The sequence below is a fragment of the Asterias amurensis genome, chromosome 14 (assembly GCF_032118995.1).
Source record: "Asterias amurensis chromosome 14, ASM3211899v1".
NCBI classification, from domain to species: Eukaryota; Metazoa; Echinodermata; class Asteroidea; order Forcipulatida; family Asteriidae; genus Asterias; species Asterias amurensis.
The window spans coordinates 19,960,884-19,981,542 of record NC_092661.1 but is presented as its reverse complement, the minus strand read 5'-3'; the positions used below and the strand labels follow the sequence as shown (position 1 = coordinate 19,981,542).

General features: G+C 38.0%; 1 protein-coding gene across 10 annotated transcripts in view; it reads left to right on the top strand.

The window, feature by feature from the left end:
• The window catches only part of LOC139947631 (AT-rich interactive domain-containing protein 1A-like), a 47,443-nt gene continuing 26,784 nt past the window's right edge, over positions 1-20,659 (top strand). For 7 of the 10 annotated variants that reach the window (XM_071945611.1, XM_071945602.1, XM_071945608.1 and 4 more), the window contains exons 1-4: positions 1-1,427; positions 7,105-7,311; positions 9,092-9,274; positions 13,534-13,719. In XM_071945611.1, coding sequence (XP_071801712.1) covers positions 372-1,427; positions 7,105-7,311; positions 9,092-9,274; positions 13,534-13,719 — 1,632 coding nt within the window. In that variant the 5' untranslated portion in view covers positions 1-371. The remainder of the gene's footprint in view (positions 1,428-7,104; positions 7,312-9,091; positions 9,275-13,533; positions 13,720-20,659) is intronic. The other 3 variants (XM_071945604.1, XM_071945607.1, XM_071945610.1) reach the window with 3 other exon arrangements.

The window sequence follows — 20,659 nt, the reverse complement described above, 5'->3', positions numbered from 1 at the left end:
TCACCTGGGAAACTTGGGATAGTTTTGAAATTTGATCAAAAAATTATGGGGATGGCAAAAAACTGTCGGTTCGACTTTTTTGCGTTGTTTTTTTCCCTGCCTGGCGCATGGATTTCACACTCTAAATATTTGTAATGTCGCCTTTTGCTAGCATTTCAGCCATGCAGAATGTGCGCCATATGAATTACGTGTGAGCAAGTCTTTCCGATGGTCTGCTAAGATTCGATGTTATTCTCCAAATCACTCCTCGAAAAACACGTGTGTCCGACCGAAGAATCGCTAGCCGTTTATCTATGATACTTTGTGGACTTACACCAGCCGCGCTGCCTCTTTATAGGAGGGCAGAATACTGGGGGTAAATTGTTCCTAGTATGGCAGCCAAAGTCGCTGGAAATGTCAATTGCGATCAAGAAATTAGCTCTCGTCCGCAGGGCCAGCAAGCAGCAAACAACACAATGGATAGCACGGGCCAGGATTTTAGGCCCTCATCCCGCAACAACACCGGTGGGGAGGGGGCAAATGGACCCACAGAGAACCAAGGAACTGTTATGAATAACGCCATGACTTCGGCAGGCCAACCACCGGGAAATGGTGGAACTGATATGGGGACAAAGACAGCAAGCAATCATGGCAATGTTGGTCCTGGCATGCCTGGTTCAAACTCTGTAATGCTACAACAAGATGGTCATGGCGGACAAAGTGGATTGGGCGCAGGCCACCATCCTTCACAGACTCAAAGTTTAGATCCTTATGCTGGACCAGGAGGAACCTATCAAAGTAACAGCAGTGTGCACAACCAACTACTAGACAGTTCTGGACAGAAAATTGTCCCAAATATGTCCGGCAGTGAAGGCTACAATGGCGGATATTATGGGAATCGAAATGCTGGATACGGCATGACAAACCAACATGGCGGACACCAGACAGGAAGCGCACCGCCGAACTCTTCATTAAACATGAATATAGGCCCAAACCAGAACCAAAATATGTCAAATAATCCGTATAACCAATACGATGGTCATATGGGATCTAGACAGGGATATTCCCCCATGGTTATGGGTTCCAGGGCGGGTCCAAATGTCCCACCAATGCCGCCAAGTTACGGTTCGTCGCATCAGCAACAACCCAAACCTTACAGCGGAGACCGAATTTCAAACTCTGCCCCAACCCTTTCCCAACTTCTCCAAGGCCAAAAACACATGCCAAACTATTCTAGTAGTTATCCTAGTCCAGGTGAGAACATGGTGAAGGGTTCTGATGGTGGAGGCTCACTAGGAATGATGACAAACCAAGGCACAGGTTTTCACCAATCGCCTCAAAATTGGGGACAAAGAAGCGCAGGCATGTCGCACTCACAAGTCCATCCTCAGTCAGCAAGTGGCAGCCATGGCACTGGCTATGCTGGTCCAAACATGGTCAGAAATCAGGTACGTAAACCAACGTTCCACCCTGTAAAGTATCACCCAAAATTTTCACGTTTACAACTTTATTTTTGTCATGTATAATTTGAAAACAACTGCCTGATAATCATGATAATGTACATCTTTCTTTTTTCATGTTATTTGGATAGCAAAAACTAACAAAAGTTGTTGCTGAATCATAACATGGTACGATGTATTCCTCAAAAGTTTTGAAGTTCGGTGAGACTTGAATAGAAGTTATACTTTTTTGTAGCACTCGGTAGACTTTTTGGAACCGTGTGTGGTTGACTGTGGCCGGTCAGCGGGTGTCAAGTGCAAGTTCGCCGGCGTGTGTGCCTGCGAGTTGTTTTGAATTTGGAGGTAAATCTTGGAGCTGGATGACAGCTGTGCATTTTGTTGCACGTTCGTGCGATGATTGGTCAACATCTATGACTTGTCTAACCATTCATTAAGATGTTGGTTGAATGAATGTCAAGTTAATAATAACATTTGAGTACATACACACATACATAATCAACTCATCTGCTCATTGAATGGCATGGTATACATTTCAGTCACAGGGACCTGTTTGCCTTTGTGTTTGTTAAAACATGGAGGTAGAATTAAATCAGAACTTATGTTTGTTGATTTGTTTTCTCTTGAGTCTTGGTGCTTCTGTTAAATGCATCGATAGTTGTCATGTTCTTATTTGAGGGGGGTAATTGTTTTTATTGGATTAAACAAAGCTAATTGAAATAAACATGAATTTGAATATTTAAACTTGGTTCTATTTTTGTATTGTTGGGAGTAACAACATACTCAACTGGTAAATTTTGTTAAAGACTTTATGTTAAAAGAAAAGACTTGGGGTTGAACAAAGAATGTTTACAATTTCTACATTTTATTTAACTTAATCAAATATTGAGCATTTACTTATTGCCAAATGTTTAGCCCTTTGAACTGCAACATGGATGTTATTGCGTTAACAACATAGTGACGTCAACAATAACTTGTTTGTAGCAGCAATGCAGTTTTTGTTATGCGCTTTCTTACACAGTCTTCTCGTTCTGCAAATCGGCATAGCCTGATAATTTTTCCCAGTTTGGAAACACTTCTGAACTTCTAATGAGTCTAAAGTAAATTTCTGCAGCTTCCATCCATAATTAATATAATGATAGACAAAAATGGATGAACAAGTTTACAGCATCAAACCCGTATCATAAAAACGGTCTTAAAAGGTAAAATAATATTGTTATCCTTTCTAAGAAAAGATCAGGATGATTTTTACTTGTTCTACATTGACACAAATAAATTTGCTTTTAAACAATACTCCACTTTTCAAATCAAGTCGTAAAGATTTGTAATTAGATCTCTCGCGATGTGGTCCAACCATCGTCCTCTGAAAAGTCAGTAGAACCGAATAAACGTCAAAAAGAGTGCTCGTTTCCTTTGTCACTATAAAATGAAGCAAGAGAAATTTGTTGACATTTTAGATTTGTAAACATTAAAAAAACAAAAAAAAACAACAACAACAACAACACTTAAAAACAGACTTACCCTTCAAGAAATTGTACGACACTAGACGTTTGCTTTCATAAAACCCTAAGACAATACCTTGCCCAAATTCAGGAACAATCCGGGGGTTGTACCAAGGGATAGTGTAGTCTCAACAACATGTAAAGCTTCAACATCTTTGGGTAGGAGATTGCCATGAAGTCTGGCACATGTTCCCATGTGGTACAATAGTATTTTTCTGGCATGCACCTTAGTGACCATGGTTCAAATCCCATCAATGTAAAGCTATCGATAAGCTGTAAATAACTTACATGGCATTTCATTTTGGCTTTAGAAAAAATAACTGGGGGTGTTCCTCCCCCCAAGTAATTAAAACTTGAAGCGATTTCATAGTTTCACTCCTGGCAAGACGTTAAGTTTTAGTTCCTGAGGCATTGTGGGGAACCCTTGGTGTCTTCTGAGATAAATAAACAAATGTCTGTGGGTTAAGTTTGTTATCAAGGAAAATGTTCTAAATGTTAAAATTTTCTGCATATTGCAAGGCCTGCTCATAATGTTTGATTGTTTTGCAAATTGGTATAAAGCTGGTGAAGAAATCAGTAAATAAGACATGTTTGCTTTCTGTTGTGTGTTTTTCCTTTGTATAAATTGTATTCAAATTCTGACACTAGCCTGCACCTTCAATGTCATAGGCTGACTGTTTTCATGCCAATAAAGTACACAAACTAAAGGGAAATGTGACAAACTATTCATTGAATTTAAGAAGCCCAAACATGGCAGTTGTCTTTTTATTTAAATAATATTTGTGATGTGTTGCAAAAACGAAGAGTTTTATGCTAGTCCAAGCTTGTTGAAGCTTGGCCCTGTTATGCACTACCATGCAGTGTGTATGTATGAGGATTGAATTCACATGCACAGACTTGCAACCAAGTCTAGTGTGCTATCTTATGATTGGTCAGTTCAGTGTGAGCAGCCTGGGCATCATGGCGGCAATATATTTACAAGAGTTTGTGCAAGTTTTTAATATTCTCAAGCCCCATCTAAAAGGAACCAACTATAGTTCAGTATTGCATTTTGGGAAGTGAAAATGTAAATATGCAGCAGTTGATAAGCAGCTATCAGTCTAATGTGAGTGTTTTGATGTGATTTTACTATAAAAGCTTACGACTATTTGTTGATTCATTGCAAACTCCAATCGAGGACTCGATCCACAAGTATGGAAAAATGTCAGAAATTGAAAAAGCCACCCAGTCTCTCCTTGCGTAATCTCAAAATTAAATCACATATAAAGTACTTTGAACTTCTTTTGAATTGTAGAGTGCAGACTGCAGCAAAAAATTATAACTTCACATTCTAGATTTTACTTGAAATTAATAGCATGCAGTGATAAAAAAGTGAATAGGGTTTTGTACATTTCTGCATACCAACATATAGATATGGTCTCCATTTCGCTGCAACAACAACAAATCCTAACACAGTCAATCATGTGGTAGTTGTTAAACTTCGGCAGCAATTTGTTCATTGAGTTTTGATGGATTCCCCTATGAAAAATACATTTTGTAGGGAGCCTCTTGAAGTATATTCCATCCCCTTTGAATCATGCTTGATGAAATCCTTTGCCAATCCGTATGGCACGCTGGCGTCTGAAACCAGCAGCTGCACACACAATCAGCTCTGCAGTATTGGCGGCATAGGATCAATCTCTAGTGCATTTTTATGAAGTATGGTCGCCAGTTGCTCATAAATGTTGTAGGTTGATGGGCTTTCTGAATATTGCATTTATATACTACTATATACCATGTAGTAATATTCTACTGTTGTTCGACAGAGTTATAACTAGATCAACGCAACTAATGAAAGTATGGTCTTCATTTTACCCGTCTTCATACAAGGACAGGAGGTTTCCCTTGTGAAAGCTGACAAGTGTTGTCTCAAATAACAAGTACCGGTACTACTTTAGGTTGGGATAGTTGTGTTGTTGAATAAAACATATGGAACAAGAAGTAATGGAAAGACTTGTAACATTTTTAATGAGGGACTTGTTGAATGTACCTTATAATTAGGAAGCTAACAATACGAAGCTAACAATATGAGGTAAAACTGTAAGGTTTTTGTAAGGTTTTGTTTTTTATAACTGGGTACAGCTGAGGTTCTGTGTAATGATTAACGAGGATGATTACAGGCCTGTATGCTTTGTTTTTAAAGGGCAAGGGCACTAAGGCATTTTGGCAGGGAGTCTGGCGTTGTGCTTGACGTTAATTGTGGAAGATTGCATTGCACTAATATTAGGTCCAGTTTAATTTTGAGTTAGGCCTATAAGATCAATATTGGTTTCTGCAATGGCTAAGACCGTTAATTTTTAAATCTGTACAAATTTGATACAATGAAGTTCTATGCTCAGTCCTTATGGACCTTCTCATGTCAAATGTAAGAGTAGATTACAAATAAAGTGTAACACTTGCGGCAAAAAAGGTCAACTGAAATCAATGCAGTATTCTATAATTAGCGTCAGAGTCGGACCTCGCTGTTGTTGTTTATCACTGGGTTATCCTAATTCCTAATGAATGTTACTAATTAGTGGCTGCCCAAATCTGCCTGCATGTTGGCACCAGGCAATGTTTACATGTCAAACAACATTGTACGGTGTACGACCCCAATGACTATACAATGTTGAATGATGAATATGATGTTGAGGATATATATTTTTTGAGGGGGAAATCTATGAATGAAGGCCATGTGGTTGATTGGAATTTGTGGAATGTGAATGCCACCTGGTCTGAGTCACAACAGAGGTCAGCCACAAGGGGATTGCCCCACAACCTAACTCACTCACATGACCTGCACTTCCATACATTGGATGTTTACACTCAGGCATTAAATAATTCAGGCTTTCCCCCCATTGTCAAGCAGCCTGTGCTGGGAGATAATAGTGATGCTATTTATAGAATAGTGCCCCAGATGAATTTCCAGTGCTTGGGTTTTGAGTTGCTAACTGGCAATGTGACTGCTTGAGTAAACACAGACTGCTGCTGTATGATGGTGGCTGGGATAGCCCCTGTCATTACATTCTGCTCTGCTTATCATTATTATGCTAATGTAGGGGTTTCCCTTTGTCAGTGTTGAAATGGAATATCCCCTTGGAGTGGTTGTTGTTACTGAGAGGAGATAATTACCTGTGTGGTTGACACAAGAGGCTATCATATGTTATTCAACACTCATTATTGATTTGTCTGGCTTGTCAAGGTTCATGTACAACTCTATTGTTGTCATTTACACATGGGTTAGTCTGGGGGGATTTTTACATTCTGAATTGTGTTCAATTATTTTATTGTAGTTTGACAAGGATTCTCCAAGAGAACTGTCTTTTTTATCCATGCGGAAGGTGTTTTTGAAATCGTTCTTAGATCAAGGTCATGATAGGAAAAATTCACATCTCTTAAGTGTTAGTTACTTTATTTGTTTTCCCCCATAACTGTGCCTGATGCCCTCAAAACACCAACACTTTCCCTCACCCTTCAAGTCAAGTGTTTGAATGTATAGATAAGACTTCTGGGTGATCTAAACATTGAATAAATCCTCAAGATAACAGGAAATGCAAGCTTAACCAGAATTCTTAACTGTCATATAGCACCTGATTATAATGCATGAGTAAACAACTTCATCACTGATTATGAATGAACTAATCCAGTTGAAATCAACAAGTTGTTTACCTGGTTGTTACAACTGGTTGTATTTTTTTTTCAAGTCTGATATTAACGTAATGCAGAACCCATGATTTGTCTAGTGATACCATCTGTACATCAGACTGTATTCGCTGCAGTGTAGCGTCAAAATCCCTGACTAGTGTGGTGTGTGTACATTGTATAGAGAGTTGAGATCATGTACATGTACATTATGTAGATACCATGAACACATGAAAGCCACCAGTTAGTATTTTTTGTGCAGCACTTCCTTGTTTAGTTTGCAGTTAAACATGCACATGTACGTATGGCATTGTGCACAAAGCTGATTCCTGGCAAAAAACAAAAACCTGAAGCATTCTTTGAAATGATAAGCATCATGCTATTTCCAGATTCAGTGTGGATTTTTCGAATTCATATACTAGGAACTGTGGATGTTTTTGTATTTTAACATCATGAAGAATAGTGTTTTAGTGAGTGATGTATGAATGTTTCTTTGTTTGATGTAGGGTGTGCCAGAGGGTGTACAAAACTCGGTCTTAAAGCGCCCCTACCCAGGGGCCTACCAGCAGCCTGGCAGTCGACAGTACCCTGTTATGTCACAACCGATGTATCCAGGTAGTCACATGACAGCATCAAGAGCGACCCATAATGCACAGGGACAAGGGGGAATGGTCGGGAATATGATTGGAAACAGCGCTCAGTTTGGACAACCGGTAAGACATTCATTTTAACATTTTCAATCTTATTCTAACATTCTTATATAAATTGTAAGAATCACAAGTGGTCATTACAATGACATTAGATCTGGTTAATAATTATTTCATATGTTAATGTACTGCTGTAGTTAACGCTTACTACAGAGTAGTGCTTAAGAATGAAAAAAAAATCCAATGACTAGTCCATTTTCAATGGAAACAAATAATGGAAACTTGATGACAATTACGGGATGTATCTAAGGGTTTATTATTCTAAATAGACAGATTGAAGTAGGCCATTGCATTTAGCACAGCAACTAACCTTTGTCATTTGATTTGATTTTTGTTTTGATTCCAAAACTTGAGTAAAACTGCACTCAATTATTTGTTGTAGGTTTGCCTTTGTGGTGTGGTACATTGCCAGCCAATATAAATGTGAAAAACAAAATTGTGGATTCATAACCTTGTCCCCAAGTCTTATCTCTTTTGTTGTGCGCACACTTAAAGCATGGTGATAATGATCAACAACCTTGAGAACAAGGCAGTTATAAAGCTTTTGATGCTGTGTGTGCAGTGAGTGCAGTTGAACAATCCTGAGAATTTTGTAGGTGACACATTATGTGTGTACATGTACCACTAACAAAAATGACGAAGATTTGTGTGTGACTGTGATTTACGTCACAAAGCAAGATATCCTCCAACAAATTTGATTATGTTGATTTTGATTGGTCCACAGTCTTCAAATATTGCATAAATTGTCATTTTAGCATTTCTTGTTTCTCTGTGTAAAAGGAATGAGGCCTATTTTTATTCGTCATGCATCATTTTTATTCACATTTTAGAAGAAAAGAACCTTTTTACTTAAGCGCCAAAACTATATCAAGGCTTTCAACTAGAAGGCATTTTGAAGCTTTAAAATGTTTGCTTTTTGCAACTTTACGCTATTATTTTAAGAAAGAAACAAAATGTTTGCTCAAGATCGTACAGCTCTGTCGCTATGCCATACACACCAACCTTTGGGTAACGGGGCCCCAAAAATGCTATTTGTTCATTTTAGACAGACCTTTGTGGATAAAATGTGGTTTATGTTGCCTTAAGATTAATTGACAACATTGCACTGGGGTTACCCCTGGCAGAAGTGGCTAAGGAATATGCAAGCAATGGGTGTGCAAAGTGCCATTTTTGATGTCAGAGCCGCTGTTGTTTTGGAATGACGTCTTCACCTTCCAAATGATAAATGATGACTTTATTCGGTATTTGAAAAATAAATGAATGTAAAGTTGCTATGATTTATTAACCGCTTTGATATAAGAATAAAATCAAAGTGTTTAATTGGCTAGGCACTAAGTTGGCAAAACATGATTTAAAGGCAGTGGACACTATTGGTATTTACTCAAAATAATTGTTAGCATAAAAACGTAATGGAGAGCTGTTGATAGTATAAAACAGTAAGACACGACCCCCCTCTGAAGTAACCTAGTTTTTTAGAAAGAAGTAATTTCTCTCTAAAATATTTAAATTTAATTCGAGACCTCAAGCATCTGAAAGCACACAACTTGTACGACAAGGGTGTTTTTCTTCCGTTATTATCCTGCAACATGGACGACCTTGAGATACACCAATTGAGAAGACTGGTCTTTAACAATAACCAAAGGTGTCCACTGCCTTTAAGCAAATTGCAGGGCATGCCCCTTAAACCATGATGCCAGTGGAAACAACTTCTGCATTGTAAACCTTGTGAAGTGAATTTTAAGAAGTAGGTAGTATAAGATTAATATGGGTGTGACTATCACTTCAGTATGAACAGATGCCCTCACAATATGGTCAGCAAGGCCAGGGCATGGAGTTCAATCACCAACAGCATGCACCAACATGGCAACAACAACATCAGCAAGGCATGCCACCCTACAGCAACAGCCAACAGCAGCATTATCCCATGTGGAAAGACTCTACACCTTCACAGGCAGTGTCTTCACATCAGGTATAGCCGCAGTGCTTTACAAGAAACATGTACATCACATACGTACTAACATTGGCCTCCTAGTCCTAAATAGACTACATATATACACATCATGCTAACATGTGACTTGCTATTATATAGTCTGGTTCCGGGGTGCCAATCACTTTGCTTTCTTTCCCTTTTGACAGACTAATATCTGGTGGTACTGTTGTGGAACTTTTTGTTGACACTAATTAAATTTCAAGCTAATGGTTTGGGCTGAATACATCTCTATCATATTTAACCTAATGTACAATGTATTTCACACTGGTGAAGAATGATGATCAAATAAAATGAAAATCTTTAGGCCAGCCAAGTAACAATGGACAAAGTGACATCATGCAAGTTTGAACACACTGCATGACCTTAGTGCTTCAAGTAGAACTTTAAATGGACAATGTGGCTGACTCGCTGTACCACACTTTTATTGCATGTACTTATTTGGTAATGCATCGTTCACTGGATAAAGACTCACATAGAACAAAACCAGCACCAGGGTTTTTGCCTTCTGTATCTGTTGTTCAATCGCAACAAGATTTTTCAAAATCTTTTAAAGACATGCAAAGGAAGAGTTTAAATTTGTTTAATTGGTTGTCTCTGAGAAGATAGCATCACGCTATCCTGCCCAACTCTCAGTGAATCATACTGCACCATGAAATCTACATCTTGAAATAAAATCAGTGAGATGAATATCTTTGGATTGTGAACCGGTTTTCATGATAAGCCATGAATGACTTTAACAATAAGGGATGCTGGATGTGCATTAGTAAACAATAATAAACTAAAGGAGTAAAATAATCATTGAGTAAGAGTTTGATAACGATTTGTTTGTATGGGGAATTTTGCTTGTTGTTTCTGGATAATTATTTGCCAGTTTGCTGTGTGTTTGAAGAAGAAGTGGGATGTGTGCTTTGATGTGTGTTTGTAAATTATCATCAAGGGTCTGTGCATTATTTCAAGTGATTAATTATCACAGAAAGTGAAATTTTACCCTGAAACTTTCACACTTTTTCTGGGTGTAGTGATTAGTCACATTCAAAATGGATATGATGTGAAAATGTTTGGACATATGATTTGATCTCTGTGTAAATGGTTGATTGAAGAAAAGATATACTGAATCCATATTTTTTAAGTAATTAAGTTGAGATGTTTGGTGGCTCTCTAAATGCTAATATTGAGCAGCAAATGGTGAATATTTTGAGCAGCAAATGGTGAATATTTTGAGCAGCAAATGGTGAATATTTTGAGCAGCAAATGGTGAATATTTTGAGCAGCAAATGGTGAATATTTTGAGCAGCACCTGATGCATTTTAAACCAAGACCATCTTTCACTGAATATCCTCTGTTTCCATTATGGGATTCAAACCAAACCATTCCTACTGATCAAATACTTTCCTAGTCTTTTCAAGTTGAAATAATAAATTTTGCAGGATTTTTCGGTGTGACTAAAGTGTGAAAATTTCACTGACATTTTCACTGTCTGCAGTTTTCTATCACTTGAAATTTTACACTTCATATTGAAAAACACACTTTCCAAAACGTGGTATTTGATTTCTGTGTGTTAAATGTATTATTTGGTTAAAGTTACAACAAATGAGACTGAATTGAAAATATTGCGATCCAATAAGCAAAATGACAAACCTTGTAAGCTTTGAATAATAAGTGTATTTCAAGGAGGAAATTTATTTGTCAATATAATCAGCCGGGTATTTATTTATTACTTTTTTTTTTGGTCCACAAAAGAAAAGAAACTAGTTCAATTCCAACAAAAATGAGGCACTTATTAATTTGTCCATTCATTGTCCATGGACTTCTTTGTGCATTAAAAGCACTGACTGACACTCACAAAAAGCAAGCGGGATGATTAAAAACATTTGATGTTTGTAAAGTGAGATTGTTTATCATTGAATTTGGGCCTCATTATGTCATGACTGGATACCTTACACTTGATAATGAGAAATGTAATGTTATAAGCCACATTTATCATCCTTCACAATTCAATTATCTCTAGGGAGTTATCCCTGATAAAGTTTGTGTTGTATTTTCAGATCTACTGAGCCTTTGTGACGTTGATATACAATCCACTTTTAAACTACGTTATTAGATAATTCCATTAATATAATGATCCCTTTTGAAAGGGGAAACCCCTACGATGTCGCCTCTGTGCAGACATGCGTGAAGTCGTAAAACTGGAATTAATTGCAGGTTTTTTTTCTAAACAGAAAGTGATATTGTCCTCCTTATGTAATTCAGGAATATATTTTTGCAGTTGTGCTGCAGGTAGTAGTTTATAAATGCTTAATTTTAAATCATTCATGACTAGGCCACAATAAAATTTGGGAATAACAATATGTTGAATTTGACATTCAAAATTTTATTCCTGGTTAATCCAACATTAATTAAAAACTAGAGGTACAGCAGTGATCTTTTTGTCTTCTGCCTGTTTGAGTATCTGCTGTTTTGTGGGTAATTTTGTGGGATAATGTGAATAATGCATTATGAATATAAGCAGTTTTTGAAACCAGTTATAAGCAGTTTTTCAAACCTGTTAATACAATGGTAAACTGATCTTTCCCTAATTGAACTAACATGGTGCAGTATGGTCCATGTGGGGGTTATAGCAGTTCTTCACAATGTGGTTTGCTTCAGCTAAATGGGTGCAGCATTGGTAATGTTTGTTAGCTTAACTTTGAAACCGTCGTAACTGGTAAAAACAAATCACGTTTTTTCTTTTAATTTGAAATATTAATTTTAGTTCAGGCCTCAAATAAACCTATGTCACCTGTGGTTTTGTTGAGGTGTCCTTTGCAAAGTTACAATGCCTAGAAGTGCCTCTTACTAGAGGAAAAGTTCAAGACCTGTTAATTTAAGTGCAGGCTTTCATTCCCTCTTCCTATGGTCTCCCTTTCTGAGTTTTGCTTACTCAACTGGCCCCTACCAAATTGACATTGCTCTAATCAATATACATAGAGTTAAAATGTAATTTTGGTAGGGGGCCAAATGATGTATATTGATTTGAGCTGGAATTTGATGAAAGAGTTTTTTACGAGATTTGCATGTTTCATTACATTTTTTTTTTATCAGTAAGAAGAAACTATATAAATAAATAGTGTACATGGTTGTACCCGCAAGTTGACTATTTATTTATAGTTCTTATTTCTCCACACCATGCAAAGCTTCAAACAATACTTATTTTTATCAGTGTTTCTTTTTTTAAATTGAGTTACCTTATAATATTAGTAGCTGGTGAAAGAACCACATTGGGTTGTGTTAACATCCATGGTCGCATCATGGGAAGTCTTGGAAGTGTGCTGGCTTCTATATTTCTACATCCTTAGTTATGTCAAAGAAACACATCATTTTCCATCTTTTCCGTTACTCAGACTCTTAATTATTTTGTATTTGTACATGTCTGGAACAAATTCAAATGAATGCATATAGGCCGGTACAATATAAGGCTACCAACCTTTCCTCTTGTTTATATAAATATAAGAGCCTGATAATTGAGGCACTGTTAACTCACTGAGAGTACCTTTATTAAAAGGTGAGCTTGCATATTTGCGATGGATTGATATTTTCCCCAGAGATTATGTAAGAACTAGAGAGAGCACTGGCCATGTAACTCTGTCAACCCGCCTCGGACACAAATCTTTATGGGTCGATTGGATCTGAATGTCCAATTGGAAAAAGGTGGCTATATTAACGGCAAAGTGGTCGGTGTAATATGATGGGTCAGCACCATTGTCTTAATGAGCAAGTTGTCTGATTGAGCAACATTGTCTGATCGAGCAACATTAATGTAATGAGCAACATTGTTTGATTGAGCAACATTAATGTAATGAGCAACATTTTTTGATTGAGCAACATTAATGTAATGCGCAACATGGTCTGAATGATAAAACATGTGTCTTGTCGGGCTATGTCGCATGGGTTTGTACGCCCTCCAGTTCTTATTTAACTCTACCTTTATCATTGGTGCGCAATCTCCCCCTCCCTCCCCCCCCCACCACCACCATTCAAAGCACTTTATGCAGAATTGAGGCTTGTTGGGGAAAATAGTCTGGCATCTTTCTAATAGAATGAAAATCAGTACTGAGTAATACCATTTCCACAAGGGGAGCAAGACTAACTAATGTGGTGGTACATAGCACTGGTCTATAAAGAACAATGTGGGAAGTTGGTGTAATAAAATAGGGTTAATATTGCCATGTGATTTACATTGTTGCCGTTTGTTACTTCAGCAGCAGCAGCAGCCACCGCAGCAGCCACCGCAGCAGCCACCGTCCCAGTCTTCATCCAATTATCAGCAACCGCAGCAGACAACACCTAGCTTCAATAGAGGAGGGCAACAGGCCACGCCTAACAACAGTAAATCTGGAAATCCCCCTGATGAAGTGAGTGTTGCTAACAGACCACCCAGTCTGCCTGTAAGTCTTTCATCCAAACTAACACGCACTGTGTGCAATGGCCAACCCAGGGTGTAGCAGTCAAGGGAAAGGGGGTATTCCCCCAAACAAGGCAACTTCCCCCACTCAAATGGGGCATACTTGAAAACAGGTGCATTTCCCCAAAACAGGGACACTCCCCCAAAACAGGGACACTCCCCCAAAACAGGTATTCCCCAAACGGGGGCATTCCTCCAAGCAGAGACATTTTCCCAAACAGGTGCATACTCTATAACTGGCATTTCCCAAAAACAAGGAAAGTATGAATCTTGCCCCCCTGGGTCTGCCATTGCCTTACTTTCCATGGGCATCTCTTTGTCTTTTCCTTAATATTTAATTGTGGTGAAATTTGTTTATTTGTGTTTAGTTCCTATAGTTTGTAACTTCACCATCTTTAATATTTACAACACTTGCATGATTTGTTAATTTAATTAGGTTGTCATTTAACATTGTTTGTTTCTTTTCCACTTTTATGAGGAAAATATCTGTTTGGATCCTCACCACTAATGCAATTGTTTTTAATTGTACTTGTGGGTAAAGTACAAGAGTAAATAATGAGCGCATACATGTGGCACATCATTGTGTGTGATGTCAAGCAATACAAATAAAACCCCTTATTGTTAAGAAAAGCCCTCAAAAAGACAAGTAGTCCCAGGCTATCATATTTGTGCGGCGCCCTCTAACGGGATTGATGGTAAACATTATGGATTTGATGAGAGCCGGGTCACATTGCAGCTGAATTTGACCGTCATTGATGCCAGCGATGCAATTTGCCATGAGCTAGAGAGAGAGCGGTGATGCAGTAAAAGCCAAGAGAGAGGGAAAGTGAATAGAGTCATAGCGACTGAGGTCATTGACTCTAGGGAGATAAACACAAGCACAGACTACGTGGAGCCGTGTGTGCTCTAAGAAGTCTGCCTGGCTCATGGGCATTCACATGTCCTGTCGTGAACTTCCTCATGAATGAATGAGAGCCCCATGCATGTAAGGTGTACTGGTCTCACTATTACCCTCCAACATTCAACCTCATAAAAGGCAGTAGTTATAACCCAAGCGTTGATTATTAGCTTGACGGTACGTCGGCGTTAACATGTTCTCGTCTCAGACTTGACTAACCATGCCTTTAGGTATTTAAGTCTTATATTAAAGAAATGCACATTTTGTTATTGTCATGGTGAATTATTTGTTGATTTGTAGTGTAGGTGAGTTGCAGCAGTGATATTGGTGTAGTGTTACTGAGAAGGCCTGCCAGCGGTATGTAGCCTGTTGATGCTAGGAAGCTATCATCAAGTGCTATTGACTCTTCACTGCTTCCTACTATAGGATTGATTTCAATGTTTGGAAAGGATCCCCTATCCATGCCCTATGCTCAGACGCTCATGTACACTGTACATAAACTTGTACATGAAGTTGCCATTCAATGCTTGTAGTGAATATCATAGGAGTAGCAAGGCGCCGTCTGTGTTGTTAGTCAATATTGTGTGATTGAGACAAGGAACTACATGATGTACAATCAGCTTGAAGAGGGTCATACTTCAGAAGGCTCACTTGCTATGACAGTTTTTGTGATCAAAACTGAGGAGCATTTGTGATATACTAAACGTAGTCTAAGATCATAGTAAATGATTGGAGGTACTGTAGTTAGTTCTGTAGCTGAACAGAAAACTACATGTAGGCTACATGTACCTTAGTGCAGCCTTCTATCATTTTGAATTCTTAGAGCTTCCAGGACACAGATCTCAAGTCACCTTCATATATGAACATTGCTGCAAAAACTATATTCATAGAAACTTATACGCTTTGTTATTGAGCAAGTAGCTTCGTAAATGAGAAGCTAGGGGGGTTCGAATCCCACCTGAGTGGTCTTTGGATTGTTTCCACTCAAGTCTTAGAAACCATTATTTAGTGCTTATCAAACATCAGTAATCGAGTACAACACCAACATAATAATCTTGTTATCAATTAGGTAGCATTTCTTGTGTTGGGTTTTTATCAAGTACAATTTTGCTATTTAGAGAATGACACTAGAGCTCCCTTGATGGGAAGATCCCTTAGAAAAAAACTAAATAAATTTTTAACAAACCACAAATCCGTAAAACTCTTTACAATTTGTCTGAATCCCAAATAATGGGCTCGAGGAAAGTCAAAGCAATCTTGATTCCAAAGACGGCAACATTGGATTTGGAGTTGGTTTGTTATTGATTCTTTGAGATTACTAGTATGAATCAATTATAAACGATGCCTTATCCTACCTAATCAATTTAACTGTAACTGGGGATGAGGCTGTAAATAGATCAGGAACATAAATATCAAGCTCTAGTGGTAATGATGGGAGTCTTGGGGGCGTGTCTGACTCACAAGAAGTGATAGGTTAGTACTTAGTGTATTCAAGGTGAATACGGTGTACTGTTCATAACATCAAGGGATTTCAGCATATGTGTATTTTACTCTGATTTTGCTTTGGCCCTTGAGTAGCCTACATACAGGAACTGATGCTTTGTTCTTACATGGGCAAGACGTTTTTTTAGTAAAGAGCACGTATGTGAGAGAACTTTAGTTTGTTCTGGAGCATTTTGTGGGGCACCAAGGCTGTGGCATGGATGTCCCCATTTCCGTAGTGAAGGATCAAGCTTGACATAATGTATAGTGTGATTAACACAAGAATTTAAGCATTGGCTTGATTTTTTTTATAGCAATGTGGAGGATTGAAGGAGTGTGTAGAAGTTGATTTAAATCGGCAGGTGCTGTTGCTTTTTTATTTTACTGAAGCACGATGCTCTCTCTTGAAATTGTATGTAACACAAGGTATACAAGTCACCCAAATTGACTGAAAACCCCCAAACCAGGTTATCCAACTTGTTCACTTTCAATTCATTTGACAATGACATGTAAATTGACAGACTGAGCAGGGGTTAAATTAAAAGTCAATTGCCCAAAAAGATGCCTAGGCACTATGTTGACAACTGTTCCAACAGAAAAGATTCAGCAGACGCAACTACTTGCGAGGATGCTTTTACCGAAACTCTACCTCAGGTGAAGAGCTTTGACTGTAAAAAAGCGAATGATGGGCATTCCCACATGGGCATTCCCACATGGGCATTCCCACATGGCCATAGCGGCATACTCACACTGGGCATTCAGTTGCTCCTAGCAAGTCATTTGGCCTTTGACAGTCTTCATTCAATACCTCTTCCAAGCCAGTGGTATGACGAAACTCGTCTTAAGCTAAAATTAATTTCTGTAAATCTCTGATTGATCTTAATGTTTATTTGAGTCAAGATTTTGTGGTATTGAAAACAACTAATAGCAACAAAGTGTTTGTGTTGTAGTTGTTGTTTTTAATTGTCAGGTGGTAAAAACAAAAGATGGTTAGAAAGACTTTCATCCCGAGGCTAATTTCTTTGCTCCACAGATCCCTGCGATGAAATGTCATCTATTTACAGATTCAGGTAAAGATTCATAGTGGTATTCATACAACCTGGCCATCAGACCCTTTAAAATAAAAAGGTTGCTAGAAAGTGTAATGACGCCCACGCTGCTGCATCGCTTCTATGGGTTACCCATTCACCAATATCCTAATTAGTGTTTGCCTGAACCGCATTTATTTGGCTCAGCGCAAGTTGGCTGCACTATATGAGCAGATAATGTCATTTGCAAATTTATTCTGGTTCTTGAATGATGAATAATGGATGACAACATGAATGTGATACTGGACTACATGAATGTGATCCTGTGTTAATGTAGCCTATGAATGAACAAGTATGTCACAATTTGCTATGATTATTATTGTCAAGATGATCTAAAGGCTTGAGGGTTATGGAAATACTACAGTATCTTGTATCAGTTTAGGTACAGCAAGTTTTCATCAATACATTAGGACTCTAAACTGTCAATCGTTTGGATAATGGAGAAGCGTCTTCCAATTGAAGAGTCTGGGGACAAGACGTCTAATGCTTGTTTGCCCTTATCACTAGTCTGCTGGATGATTGCCAGTTGAAACAGCTGTAGACAGGTCCAGACTTTCCTTTGTAGTCCTATAGGCTGGCACTCTAAAGAATTATCAGAGAAGATTAGAGACTTTTGTGGAAAGAGCGATTGAATAGATAGAATAGATAGATCCCTGGAATATGATGTCATAAGATCCAAACAGCGCCCTCACTTAGGTCAGTAAAGACCTATCATTGGCTGAGAGTTGTGTGCGATGTGTACACACTTGTCTGTTTCCATCGTTTAACTTCAATGATGGCAGCCAACGCAAGGGGTCTATTTAAACTCCACAATTATGTACTGTGTTTTTACAGACTGCGCATTAGTCTTTTTGCTTATAAATTCAAATGTTGACATTCTGCGATTTTCTTTCACTGCACATGTTAAAGCAATGTATAAAGGGACCCAATGTGCCCAAGGATTTTGAATTTGCAGGACTTGCATGGAAGTTTATTCATTACAAAGTGCCTGATGCTTTCTATTCATTTTGAATATTACTTGTTATTACTGAAACAAAAACAAAAGGGGATAAAAGGCAAGATGTTGAATTTTTAAAACAAGTTATCAAAGAGTACATTCATGTGACGGTGGGGGGGGAGGGGGAGGGAGGGGGATGTGGACATCGTGATCCCATTGTGGTGAGAGCAGTTAATGTGCAGCACTTCTGTTCACTTTGTGACGATGGTTTTGTAATATTTATGGCTGCTTAAATTTTAAAAACATACTGAACTAAATATAAAACAAAATTTAATTTATTTGAATCAATATATAGAAAATGCATTTAATAAAAGACAGATTGACTGTCAATTTATATTCATAAATACAGTTTTGCGATATAGGCCCTCGCCTTCGGCTCGGGCCTTTATCGCACAACCACGACAACGGCGATTTTAAACGGTAGTTTAAGAACTCGTCGCTACCCTTTTATTCACTTGTTTCATGGCTGTGCTTAACATTGAATTAGGCGTCAACAGTCCATCTGCACCAATAGGGCTCTGTGTAAGCACAGAATTATCTGGTAAGCAGAGCCATGAAATAGCCCCAGACTTGAAGCTAAAGGCCTACTGCCTGCCTACTCAGTGTTGTTAGGCTTGGTACCATGATGAGAGAGGAACTGTACTGCAGTCATTATGATTTCATGGGTAGTTTTGTAACACACAATTTTAGTTAACAAAGAATAAATGACTCAGTGTTTAGAATTAAAGTAACAGCCCCAGTACATCTATCTGCAATTGATAACATTACAGACTTAAATTGTACTTGTTTATTCAGGCACAATCTAGTCTATTTTAAGTTAAAACACAGTGTTGGAAGAGTTTTCAAGACGATCCCTTAAGGTCACTTGGCTGACCTCCCTACATGGTGAAAAATGTATGCAGCATTGAGCTGCGCAAGCTGTGCCCTTTGAGCCCAATGTGTACTGATAAAAACCTAACTCTACCGGACTGCATACAATGGCACACTGTACAGTAATACAATGCAGGGATCGTGTCTAAAAAGGTTGTTTCAATGGGTTGTTTATTCAGGACTAGGCAATGGTAAACACTGATCAGACCAGAGAGAATAAAGTTGTGTATACCTTTTGTGGGTCTGTTGTTGTCACTCTGTGGCTGGACAATATTTAGATTAATGAGTTTGACTAATTGGTCAAGATTCTCAGAAATGAGGACGAGTTTTTGTTGTTTGGGGAAACCTTTTCTAGTTTTTGGAAAGGTTTCTGTTTGATGAAATGATAGTGTGAGAATATTAAGTATTTTTTTCTTTCTTTGAATTCTTCCAGTCTGTATTTTGTTTTCTGATGAATTTCAGGACAGTACTGCCATTCTTATTTTATTATTTTCTTGACGGAAAAATCTTTTCAAAACATGACTGCCCCCAAAACCCAGATATATTTAACAAATACACACTTAAAATTAATTTATTTAAAACAGATTTGTTAAGTGTTTCCATTTTTAGGGGGTTTGAAAATATTGGGACTTCTCAGTCAAAGACTCAACAAATTCTTTGTTTCTCAAAACTCTTTTTTGAATTGCGTTTTAAAATTTAGGGATTTTTAACTGTTTAAAAATCAGATAGCGTTTTCACAGCTTACAAAAGCGGAGTGTAGGATAAAGGTGTATTGGGAATGATACCCCTTTGTGTGTATAGTATTTATTTAAGGTTTTGGAGAACTGTTTGAACAAAAAGTTTGGTGAACATGGCACATTTTTAGTTGTGAAAAGGTAAAATTAAAGAATGCACTCATCACAAGAGAAGATATTATGGGTTGATCAAAACCAAAAGATCCACAACGTTAACTTAAAAAAACACTTTTTTTTTAGGAGTTTAAAAGTCTAACTTTTTCTTTGTTGTGTCAGAAGATTTAGTTTTATGACCCTTTTTTATTTCCCAGTGTGGTGTGACAATCTGGTATTTTTTTCACGGTTTGTTTTTCATATTGAGAAGGAATATTGCAGTCATACACTGATAGCAGTTGAGACTAGCGAGTTAACAAAGCCCAAAGTTACCCCCTTATTTCATTTGCATGTGTAGCCAAAGGTCATTTTGTGTACCCACCATTATATAAAAGCAGAACCTGCCTGTACTCTTTTATTGCTTTAGCACTTACTGTAGAATCCTTACACCCTGAATCCATATGCAGTAAAACCAAGAGAGAAAAAAGTCCACAAACAATCCATGCATAGAGATTGCACTGGAGATGTATTGCCACAACCTGCTAGCAAGGACGGAACTACTTTCAGATGCAAATGAGTGTGCGTGCTCATAAATAAGCCATTAGTCATTCAGCATGCATACACTGTACACAGGGCTAGTCAGCACAATGGCGCTGCATAATGTGCACTGAGTGCAGTTCATGCATGTAGTACAACCTCTGGAGAGAGAAACCTATAACACATGCCCACATGCACTGTGCACGCATACAGGCAGAAACCAG